This window comes from Idiotropiscis lumnitzeri, chromosome 6 (assembly GCF_059441095.1).
Source record: "Idiotropiscis lumnitzeri isolate Australia: NSW breed Sydney's pygmy pipehorse chromosome 6, RoL_Ilum_1.0, whole genome shotgun sequence".
In the NCBI taxonomy this organism is placed as follows: Eukaryota; Metazoa; Chordata; class Actinopteri; order Syngnathiformes; family Syngnathidae; genus Idiotropiscis; species Idiotropiscis lumnitzeri.
In genome coordinates, this window is record NC_142396.1 from 6090188 (window position 1) to 6102548 (window position 12361).

The 12361-nt window shown below is 42.3% G+C and overlaps 1 protein-coding gene across 1 annotated transcript; it reads left to right on the forward strand.

The window, feature by feature from the left end:
- Positions 1 to 2845: 2845 nt before the first annotated feature.
- LOC148334830 (uncharacterized) lies at positions 2846 to 9661 on the forward strand. The gene is made up of 5 exons (XM_088299075.1): positions 2846 to 3425; positions 5398 to 5574; positions 6975 to 7184; positions 8599 to 8812; positions 9089 to 9661. The coding sequence occupies exons 1-5, from the start codon at positions 2952 to 2954 to the stop codon at positions 9265 to 9267; spliced, it is 1254 nt and encodes a 417-aa protein (XP_088155201.1). The 5' UTR covers positions 2846 to 2951; the 3' UTR covers positions 9268 to 9661.
- The last annotated feature ends 2700 nt before the right edge of the window (positions 9662 to 12361 follow it).

Here is a 12361-nt window from a genome sequence, read left to right on the forward strand (position 1 = left end):
TCATATTAAATTCCCAAGAATTTTCCTTATGTAATTTATTGTACAACTTAAATTGAGTTTTTTTCGTATAAAATCATACACAATTCTCACAGCCAAAATTATGTCATTTTATATTCTGTTATTTTAAATGTTTTTTGTGCAAAGATTTACTAAATGGTCTTGATAGGCTTTTATCTGATTTCTTGGTGGCATCAGAATAATTTTTTTTTTGGTAACAGTTTCAGAGTAAATGCTCACACAATTCGGCTCTTTTATCACATTTTTGTGATTCATCTTTTCTGCTAACAAAACCGATTGGGTTAAGACTTTAATTGCTATCTCCCGCCAAAAGATCTTATTTTCAAATGTACCAAAACATTATTCAATAACCACGTTTTAAAAGCGTGTGTCGTCATAGTAATCCCACGCAGTGATGTGTTCTTCTCGACTGCAGAAGACGTCGCTGAGACAGTAGCATCCGACGTCACTCACCCGCTGACCTTATTACACGGTGTGTGTAACCATGGCGATTCAGTGTTCCTGATGTTCCCAGTCGTCTGGTCGGACATGCGTGCGCGTCATCACAGCTCCGACTTGGTCTCCTCCGCGCGTCATTACCTCAACAGGCTGAGCCAGGTTAGCTCGACGGACAAATTGCCGGTGTCGGATTTTCCTCCGCTGACGTCCGAAGACGATTGATTCAAACAGCGGGAATGCTGAAATGTTTGCACTTTGTAGGGGGGGTGGGGGATCATTGTGTTTATTCAGCCATGGTGGCATTTATCCGCCCTTGAGTTAAGTAAGCCAAATATTTTGGCTGCGGTCCAGTGGGGCCGCGTGACGTGTGCACAAGAACCCTGGACTGGAATGGCCGTGGCGCGCACACAATTGGTTGTGCTGTGTTATCATACTTTACACGGCCGACTTCACACCAGACATTCCTTGTGCTCCTAAGCGGTCCAAATGTTACAAAGTGGTACCTCGGCTTGACTAAATGGAAGAGCATTTAATTCTTCTGCCTGTCACTATACGCTGCTGGCATAGACCGTTGAACATGCATCCATCATCCGAACCGAAATAAATAGGAATGTAATTAATACGTTCCAGCCATCCAAAACAACCCCAAAAATTGTTTAAAGGTTTTTTATATAAAACGTTTTACTCAACTGTATTGTACTGTACAAAAACTCTTATTTCTTCATAACCTGCAAATACGAAAAATGCAAGCAGAAAATACTACGGTACCTAATATTTTGTCATTCCTCGATGCCTTGCGCTATCCTGACCTTCCACTGCAAGGAAACCCATGTGAAGTGATGGTGGTTGGATGTTGTGAAGTTTGCTGCTGCCATCTAGTGATCGGGGTTTGAAGCGCACTCATATCTCAAGACAAAAAAAAAAAAATCGGCCAGGTGACGGCTCAATTTCGACTCGAATCTCAAGGCACCATCCTAACACATGCGATACCCGTTTTGATAAACGGCGCAAGTGGGAAGAAAAACTGCGCACAAATTTGTTGAAATTTTCAGCAATTTAACTAGTGCCTATTTCAACTGCTGGAATTAAAAAAAAATAATAATAATCAAAAAGTGAAACACTCGAGTAAAATTAAAGATTATCCAGTAACAAAGTTTTTATACCCAACATTTGGTTTGTCGTCTTGCTCCAATCACCGTATCATGGCCTCTTTTTTTTTTATTGGTGTTACGAATGCGTCCTACTTTGCATAGCGTTGAATACATTCACCATGGCAACAGTGAACCCTTACTCGATTTTTTTTCTCTCTGATGAGGATGTGGGCAAGCTGATTAACAAGCAGCTTTCCGTGCTCCTTTTTGTTCGGGTCGTGGGACTGTATCAACAGACGAGGAACGGAAGGTGCCGTTTACGTATTCATACCCTAGTTGGAACCACGTACTCCGTGACCCGCTGCAGAATAATTGCATCTTCTGTCGAATCAAAGCAACTGCATGCTTGTCTCGTCATTTATTTCATTCGTCCCTGTCCCTGCTATAGCATAGATTGTTAAGACGCTGTTTTTTGTGGACATTATTCAGGTCAAAAAAATAAGGGGCAGAGAAGATCCCTAGTTAATCTCCTGTAATTATTATTTTATGTTGGATTGCATACTCAATGTGTTGCTGCTCCATGTGCGTTAAAATAGCACTTGTTTGAAAATGTATGATTACTGTATAACCGATGCTAATTTTTATTAGCCTGTCTGTGGCGTTTCACTTTAAGCTAGGACGCATTTTGGGGTTTAAACACAAAGTTTTCTTCTCTTTTATTCTACATGTCTGTTTTACAGAATTGTTTTAATGCATTTATTGGAAGCTTTGCCTCTTATTTGGAGAGAAAAAAAATGCAAATTTCAAAATATAATTCCTTAATTAACGGTGTTCATTCGGGATGTAGTTAGCGCAGACATTTGTCGTGATTAACCACTTTTATTCTCAAATTTTGTTCCATTAAAATCAATGTGTTTATTTGTCTGCTTATATAATTGGTTACGAATGAGCCGACTCCCTGTTTTAAAAATCAAGCATAAAGGTCTGGCCATGAGTTAGCAGATCTGAGCCGTAACTGGATCTGGAGCTCTTCTTACACTTTTCCTTGATTTTACTGACTGATAAAACTAAAATCGATTTTACTTGACATGGGTCACATGTATACACTCGTATCGCCTGTACAAAAACAATTACATGTTTTAATTTTTTTAATTGTATTTTGGCGCAATTTGGGTCAAAACGGGCCACTTCTGATCCGAACAATATAACTAAGGGTTAACTTTAGTATTTAGCGAGAGAGAGAGCGAGGGAGGGAGTAAAGAGTGAGGACGCACATGGCACGTCGCAGACGGCCAGTGTTGACCGCGTGGGACAGCCTTCTCCCTCCCACTGGCGGGCGAAAGGGAGACCGCTCTCCTCCTGGCTCTCCTCCACACTCAACCGCTGCCCGAGCGTCATCGGGTCATGGACGGCGTGCAGTCTCAACACGTCGGCGTGCAGGAGGCTGAGGACTCGTTCCGCGACCTCGCCTACGACACGGCGCTCAGCACGGTGGTGGCGGTGGCCGTCTACGTGGCTCTCAAAGCCGGCCTGGACGGCGTCCGGCGGTGGCGAGCCCGCATCTCGGTGCTGGTCGTGGGCTCCGGTCCCGTGGGGCTGACGGCCGCCCTGGTCGCTGTCCGCTCGGGGAAGGTGCTGAAGCTGACCGTGCTGGACGAGCGTAACCGGAGCGCGTTGCTCTGCCGGCCGCAGCAAATCGCGCTGGACCCACGCAGCGTGGACTTTCTGCTGGGACTCGGCGTGGACTTTGACAACATGGAGGGATGCTGGCACGACGAGCACTTCTTCACCAGGATGGGCGTGTTCCAGGAGTACCTGCTCAGCATCCTGGAGCAGAAGAAGCAGCAGGTGGACGTCAGGGTCCAGCTCGGCACCAAGGTATTTGCAACACACACTTATATGCAAGTGTATTTTTAGAGCTTTTCTTAAGGTTTGGTCATAAGGGATGCCAAAGTACTTCACTCCTGGGTGGCAAAAACTTCCCCACCGCACTTGTACCCCAAAAGGGGAGAACAAATCGAGTGAATGTCATCGTTGCATACAGAGAAATTGCAAGAATGCCTCAAAGGAGCCACTTCTCAAGAGACTAACTGGGAATCAAACCTCCATCATCAGATTTGTGTAAAGTAATTTTGTCATGTATAATGGTAGTGGATAGGAATAGCCCCCCTTAGCCCAGGTGTCTTTGGGTTGCACAAATGTACACACCCTCTTATAATTGGGAATGTAGTGTGTTCGCAATTAACACACATTCAAATAACTTTTAGAAATTATTTGTTCAGGTTATATATATATTTTGTATGAAAGTTTAGAATGTAGTGGAAAATACAGGTGCCAAGATTGTTCCTAATGTTACATTTTTGTAATTTTTTTTTCCTTAAAATCTTAAGAAAATAAACATGTTGACATGCTACATAACACTTCCCATGCTATTCAACTTAAAATATCATCATTCACATAACTAGTAATACAACTTTCTGCCTCATTCTTGTGTCTTGAGCATGTACACAATTCCACTTTTTGTACAATTTTGTATAAAAATGTCAAGAAATTGGCATGTGCTCAAATGATTAAATGAGATCAAACGTGAGAAGAGTTGTCCTGTACTGTACGTATGCAGAGTGTGTGCATCGAGTGATTGAATGCTCACTGAATATTTGTGTCATGGCTTCAGACCAGAGACTTCTTGTTTTTGTCCCCCTCTCCGCCTCATTAAACAGCAATGCTTGCAATCTAAACCCGCACATGACCTTGTTGCACATCCACACGTCCACATTCCGCCTTGGCGCCGATGACTTTGCGAGGTGGAGAAGAGAGACTTCAAAGGAAAAAAAAAAAGTGGGGTCACATTACCGCCACTTTATCATGGGGGATGCATTGTGGACCCAATTTAAATTGCTTCATTCAGACAAAATTAGTGCTTTCGCGCCATGTTGTGCCATCCTGGTTCTAAGACGATATGTTGAAGTGAATTGAGGAGTTTTGTTCGGATAAAAGTAGTGCTTTCCTGATAATCGGAGTCGTGGTGTCGAGGAAATACAATACGAGCTCATGAGTTTCATGTGGACAGAAGAAGTGCTTTGCCGCCAGTACCCAAGGCCACTTTTATGTATGCAGCCATGATGAGAAATTCCCTCTGCCAAGTGGAACGTTGTGATTAGCATGACTGCATTTAATCAGCCGCTGAAGGGGAGCAATTCAGTCGAATTTGGATTTGATTTGATGGCTTAAAAAGTTAACCCATTCCCGTACGAACATTCCAAATATAGATGTAAATGTGATCACCATATGTCTTGAGGCTTCATCTCGTTGTATGCCATTTGTGTACTAGTGACTGCGCTAATCTTATATTCTCTTCATTTGGAACTGTTTCTCTTGGCTGCACTGCTTCCAGCTCATGCATTTGTTTGATTTATTTTTTTTTTGTCCAATTAACTTTTATAATAATAATAATAATATTCCCTTTATTAGTCCCACAATGGGGAAATTCGAGATTCGAACCCAGGCCTCCTGGGGAGACTGGGTCCTGAACGCGGCGCCTTAGACCACTCGGCCATCCTTTGAGTTGCTATGTGTTGCCATGTGATTCTAAATTGCCCTGGGCCATATCATTTTAAATAAATTAGAAAATTCATTTTCTGATATGTGCGACCACACAGAGTGGCATTTCTGGGGGAAACTAATATACGGTGAAGTGAGAGGTTATCGGTGTCAAGGAGGTATGACCCAGTCATTATTTGTATTTGGGGGAGGAGCTAAGTTTAGCTTGTTGTTGGTAGAACGCGACCGAGCAATGACTGCATGTTTATGTTCCTGCCCTTGATGACATCAGCATTTTCCCCTCCACTAGTTCACCGAGGATTATCTGCGGCGCATGCCAGCCAGCGAGTGGCCACGTGTGATTGTGGTGGCCGACGGCTCGTGCGGCGATTCCTGCTCCGTGCTGGGCCTCAGCTCCGACTACACCGTGGAGTCGTGCCACGCCTACGGAGCCAACGCCAGCATCGAGAGGCTGGACCAGCGACAGGTGCAATAAACAAATGCGAGCACAAGCAGTCAGCAGAAACCGGATATTGCAGGATATTAAAGAGACCATAAAGCCACAATTTGAGCAAAGAGGCGATGAATGCAAACAGACCTGTCGGCATGTCTGCAAAGATATTTAACTTTTTTATAATGATGGGTTCTTATTTACAATTCATTTATTTCTTGGCTACTGTATACTAATATGAAATTTGCATTTGGGCGCCAGCATACTCATTTTTGTAGAATACAATTTGAATTCGACATTAACACCAAATAAAGTTCAGCTGCTCTACCAGGATTATCCTGACATTTTTTTTTATTACTTTCTAAAAAAAAAAAAAAGAATGAAGGTTTTGTGCTAACGCAGACTATAATTTTTTAACTGTTTATTAAGCTGTCCGCCTTGATTAAGGTTCCAGCCGAAGAAAAAAAAAAGGTGTTTGTTTGCGCCAATACCTTTTGGAATTATGTTTAAAAAGTTATTTTCATTGGACCATAACAAAATTTCTCAAACACAATTGTGAAAATGTGTTATGATCCAATAAAACAAGGTTGAACATTTCAGCCGAATCCAAATGATAAGAGGGTGTGTAAACTTGTGCAACCACATTATTTAAATTGGTTATTATTTCGCTTCATGAAAGAATTAAAATAAAAAAATATTGACTTGTACTGGTTACAGGTGATGTGAATTTTCTTTCCATCACAAAAACCCAGCATTTGAACAGGGTGTGTAGACTTTTCATATCCACCGTACATGCCGATCCACGGTCTCTCCTGCTGTTTGATGCCATCCTAACTATTCACATCACGTCCTCAAAGCACGTAGGTTGTGCTTCCTGTTCTGATTGAATTTGCCTCCCAGGATACGACCCGGTCGGCCTCGCTCGTCGTCCTTCCCCGTCCGTCCCTGTCCCCGTCCTCCTCATCTGGCCATCCGCTAAATGCAGTTTGATCCCACTTGGCTGCTTTATGTCACTACAAGGGAGATGGATCAATTCCGGCTGGCGGGAGGATGGGGATGTAATGTTGTCGTGTTGGACTGAAAGGGATCCGTCACAAGCACAGATGGGGAATCATGTTCCGTATGTTCTCGAATTTCTCATCTCATCGAGCCCATGCATGCAAAGCGCTTAATCGGCACGGTTGTCCAAATTTTTCGGGGAGCCCCTCATAAACACCGTCAACAATGTCAACCGGAATCTAACCGATTATTTCAATGCAATTTTTTTTTCTATTCACCCCGTCTAGCCGATCAAATCACAGGCAGAGAAACTCAGTGTGCGGCGATGTTATGTAAATGAGCCCGCTGTTATATCACAACACAAAATGTGCAATGACAATTACCCAGGTCAAAATTTTGTGCAACTTGTCCTTATTGCGTCTTTGAATTCTCATCAGGTGCCCACTCCGGAGATCCGCGCGCACAGTCTCTACTTCGACTTGTCCGCGTACGGGGTGGAAGCCCTGAGGGAGCACCGCAACCCCACGGCCAAGCCGGGGTTCCACTTAAAGATCTACGGCACCTTCAGGAACCGCTACATGGCCCTCGCGTGTCCCGCCTCCGACGCCAGGATGGTCCGCTTCCTCCGACACACGGCCAACTCCTCAGTAAGTTGCTAGTACGCTCTTTGTCCTTACTACTAAGACAATTCCGCAACAATTAGGGTGCTTTCATTGTTTTCTTCTACAAGTGTCAATTTCACATTGAGTAGTTGACGATAAACAAATAATGCTCAAAGTATTTGCAGTACCTAGATGTGCCCCGGACCTCCAAATGACAAAATGCCGCTGATGCTCTGACCAAACATCAGAGCTTTGTTTACAGAAGGTGCTCTCGGTACTCACCACTTTGCACTCAGCAGATGGACCATGCTAATGTCAGAGTCCGTTACTGTGTGTGTTCGTGAATGTGCACATGTTCAAGTCTGTGGATGCACTCGAGTGCGTCTGACAAGAGAAATGGCGTGTGTGTGTGTGTGCGTGCGTGTGTACTTCTCTTTGTAGCCACAGCGCACACACACTCAGGTATGTGGCAAGGCCGTCCTTGTTGCTACGTGGGCGTCCATTCACTTGACGTGTAGCGTTACTTGGTAACAGATGCCTGTGCCAGTTTGCGACGAAAGCAGATAAGCGTCACTAAACACGAGGAGAGCGAGCGAGATTTGGTTGCCACTGCTCAAACTGGAATTGGAAATCGTTCATCTTCGGTGCTTTGCTGCCCCGCCAGTGATTCCAAGTCTTCAATTCGAGTTAATTTAACAAAATCAGAATGAATCAGCTAGGACACTGGTGTCAAACTCAAGGCCCAGGGGCCAGATCTGGCCCGAAACCTCATTTTATGTGGCCCGCAAAGGGCAAATTATGTCCTTTTCTAACCACATTTTCTTCACTTTCAACAACATTACAATATGAGATATGGCCATTTATTTATTACCAATCCTCCCCTTTTAAAACAAATTGAAACATTTCTGAACAAACAATAACTTACTGGTTTGTGATTTCAAAACTGAATTTCCATCAATTTGTTGTGTGTATGTGATAATGTTAGACATTTAGATGGGTTCACATTCGTAACGGCCCTCTGAGGGAAACCTTGATATGGCCCCGTCCACAAAAATGATGTTGGCTATTTGTGTCGACCTCATGTTTCCTACGTTCATGCAAATTAAACCTGTCAACGGTTGTCATTTTTGTCCATTTTTTTGTCATTACCAACTTCAGATCTTTAAACATATTAATGCAGTGGTGCCTTGTGATACGAGTCCCCCGACTTAACCCAACTCAACTCATTTACTGTAACATCAAGCAGCAGTTAGGCAGGTAGTGAATAAAATTCTTCAAGTGCTTTATTACTCATCCAAATCTTTTTTTTTAAAAAAACACATTGCAGTTAAAAGCATGGCCAGAGAACAAATTATTCTTGCTAACTGCCTCCTTGCATGCAATTTTTTTTTTAATTCAACTTTTCCTTCTTGTCCAAAATGTAGTTGTAAGGATCATCTTTCGTTCTTTCTTCGGTCAGATCATGAAGAACATCTTCCATCAGTCCTTCAACGCGTACAAGACGGACATCGAGCCGCGGCTGAACGACGTGACGCTCTACCACATGCAGTGCAGCCGCCGCCTCTTCGAGATCCAGCTGTCGCACAGACGCGTCAGCGCCGCTTACATCGAGGGGGACAATGTCGCCGTCACCGTGGAGGGAGAGGCGGCCCGCGTTCTCAACTTTGATACGGGTACTACATGCTATTATCATCTTTTGCCATTGAAATGAAAAGAAATGCCACCAATCTGTTCTATCCTCACCAAAACAACAAAACATTGATTTCATGCTTGGATTTAGTTCATTATGCTGCTCCTTCTCCTATGCTCGCTTTTGCCACCAGGGGGCAGTATAACAAACGATTATACATAGAGATGGTCCCAAAAATGTTATCTTCGTTGATTTGTTTAGTACTGATTCCAATTCCAATATATTGTAATCACTATTATCTCCATATTGTTTTCTCTAGGCTGCGGGGTGAATCTAGGCCTGCGAGGTCTGGAGTCCATGGGCACGTTCATTTACCGCACGGCCACCGCCGTGGACCAGCACGATGTCCTTGAGGCCCTCTCGGCCAAGATGCAGCACTCCAGACAAGTGGCTCAGACCTTCAAGCAGACGGGCTTGACTGAGTCCATGTATGCTTGACGGTGGCTGTTTTCATGGACGATGCACACTGTGTCCTTCTCGTGGTCACAGAGGGAAGGTAACAACAACGTCAATGACTTGAAATCAACATCAACTTACTTAAAAGCGCACTGTGATGTATTTCTGGTGTCTTTGATAGAGATGTATATTTTTATGTGTTTGGTTGTATCCTTTTTCAAACTGTCTGTAAAAAAAAAAAAACATAAAACAGGGAACAATTTGTTCAAGTCATCCTCAGTCTTTGGCAATGTAACCCAAATTTGTGCGCGAAATGCTAACCTATGCTGACAAAGGAGTTAAGTCAAAATTACTGTAAATATTTGCAGGAAAAACACGTTTAGGCCATGAATGTAAAACAATCTAATTAAAAAGACTAAATACAGTGGTAACTGAACATGACTTCATGTTTGCTTATGCTAATCAGCAAACTAACACCGCTCAACAGCAATTTTTAATCAGAGATGGCTTTGTGTCCTCACCGAAAATGTTTTTCATGCCGATTTTATGTCTAGATAAATGTCACAGATGGTCGGATTTAGACCACCATTACACTAGAGTTTTAGCAGCAGCCATAAAATTGAAATCACTCACCTGCAAAATGACAGAAATTGAGTTAGTCCACTCTAATTCTCAATGGTTCAATTTACCTCTGTGATCTCTTCCCGTTTCCTCCACCAGCAACTTTACTTTCCATAAACTCGGTATGCAGTTTAAATAGAGCTTTGTTGTCCTCTAGTGGTGTCTTTGAAAAGTACAGCTTGGTGGAAATCATTTCTCGTCTCATTATTAATTTATTTATTTATTTACATATTTATTTATTTATTATTATTATTATTTTAAATCAAGATTTATTGCTCCAAGTCACCTGATACACAGTGAGGGTAATTCAGCCATAATTGTGCCTCTGAGAGATTTTCTGGTGCCCATGTGAGCACACAGATATGCGCTGTCAATCAAATATAAATATTGTCCATTTCACCAATCTCATCTGTATTAAGATGAGCTTCCCAATCGCCAGGCAAAGCTGTCAAAATATTTCAAAGACATGATTGTAAACTTGCACAAGACTGAGATGGTCACAAAACGTGTTGCTTCCTTGTGGCAACTTTCACATCAGTGGAGCAAACAAAGAGATGGTGTCCGGATCCAAATCCGTTTGTCACATCTAATGAAGAAGGCCTCATTCATGGGTCCGCTTGACCCTCCCAGGTCATCAGCATTCCCCTCTGAACTGGCCCGTTGCTCCACGACAAGGCCTCTCATTACGCTATAATGACAAGATCTGGTATCTTTGCATATAATTAACAGCGGTGGTGGGGTGGTGAAGGACAACTTAATCAATGTACGGAATGACAAGTTGGTAAATGAATCAGAGTGGCCAACGGGGACCGCGGGCTGTGATCAATGGCAAATGTAAAGCGGACTGACTGCACGCTGAGATTCAACTGCTTTGTACCGATTTGACTCGAGTCTAATCTCTTCAAAGTATTCATTTGGGACTCTAAACTGGAAGTTGAACACATTTCTCGGCCTTGATTTGTACTTAAATAACCCAGTATGAAAAAAAAATGGCATACATGTTTCATCCTACCACAAGAGGGCAGTGTTTACCTATTTAAAAGCTTTCACGGCGATGAAATCAATCAACTAAAAACTTTGTCAAGCAAAGACATGTGAACAAATTATCAATAAGAAAAAAACCTACAAATAAAAAAAAACGACAATATTACAGTGCGGTCAATAAAATGTGAACAAATGCATTGGAAATACTTCTCCGATAAGAATTTTCTTTTTAAATGTTTTCAAATGTTTTTTATGCCTCCATTGTGGTTTAGAAGACGCGACCACCCCAAATGGTGATCCTTCTGCTTTGCCCCTTTGTTCTAAATGGTACACCCTCATTAATGATACTTTGAACAAAATGCACATGGTGAGGCTCAATTTAGCAAATAGTGAGACAACAATTACCCGAAATGCCAATCCAATTTGTAGATAGTTGGCTACCCATATTGTAAAGGTTTTTTTGTATCATATTTAATATCACTTAGAATAAGACTCCCCGTTCCTAAGCGTTAATGACTATAAATTGGTAAACACTTTGACTTGCCAAATAGTGAGCCCTCCACTTTTTCCCCTTTCTTATAAATGGTAGGACCTCATTAATGACATTTCTGCTGTAGGATCCGAAATGAAACAAAATAGACATAAAGGTGGTCAGTACAACCGGTTTAATGGTGAGGCAAAAACTGTTTACGATGACTTTTGAAACAAACGTATGAAGTATTTACACAGATTTTTTGTAATTATTTACATTAGAATTATATAGCATTTTAATATTTTAATGTTATCCATTATATTCTTTGCCCCCCAAAAAAACCTTTAAAAAAATGAACCAAAAATATAAACAGAGAGGGAAATAAAAGCCAAAAACAACTTTTATTTTTAATCAGTAAGATGGACGGTATTCTATGGTTGGCCTTTAACATTCACCTTTATATGAACCAAACATCCACCAAGAATGAATGAAGATGTTGTTCTCAGCCTTCGCTGCTTGTTTGAGAAGACGAGAGCGGAGGATGCCAGCGCGTCCCGTTATCGACGGGCCTTCACTCGCCGTCTGACACGCAGACAGGAAGTCACTGTCGCGTGACTCGGATATCGGCACCTTATCTGATGCGCGACGAGGGCCGTCTTGTCTCTGCTGCCTGCACAAACAAGTCGCACGCACGCACGAGGAAAGCAATTAATATCGTTCACAATATTTAAGTCTTGTCGTGAAGCATACTGCTCATTTTCAGGTTTTACTCTTTTTTTTTTTTGTTACAAACAAAACAATTGTCAACGAAATAAGCTTCTCTTGAATGGATATAATGATCATTTTTATATCTTTTTTTTTTAGTTATTGCTACCTTACCTTGTATGTGACCTCTGACCTCAATACAACTTTCCCCTTTTTATTTCATATGTTTTGTTAATCTTTCACTTTTCCAATAATCCCCAAGGAACCTTCACAGAGAAGCCTTCAGGGACAAACAAGTGCATTTTTCTGGACAACCTAAGCAAATGTGGTGGGAACGCAGGCATTTCTCCCGTA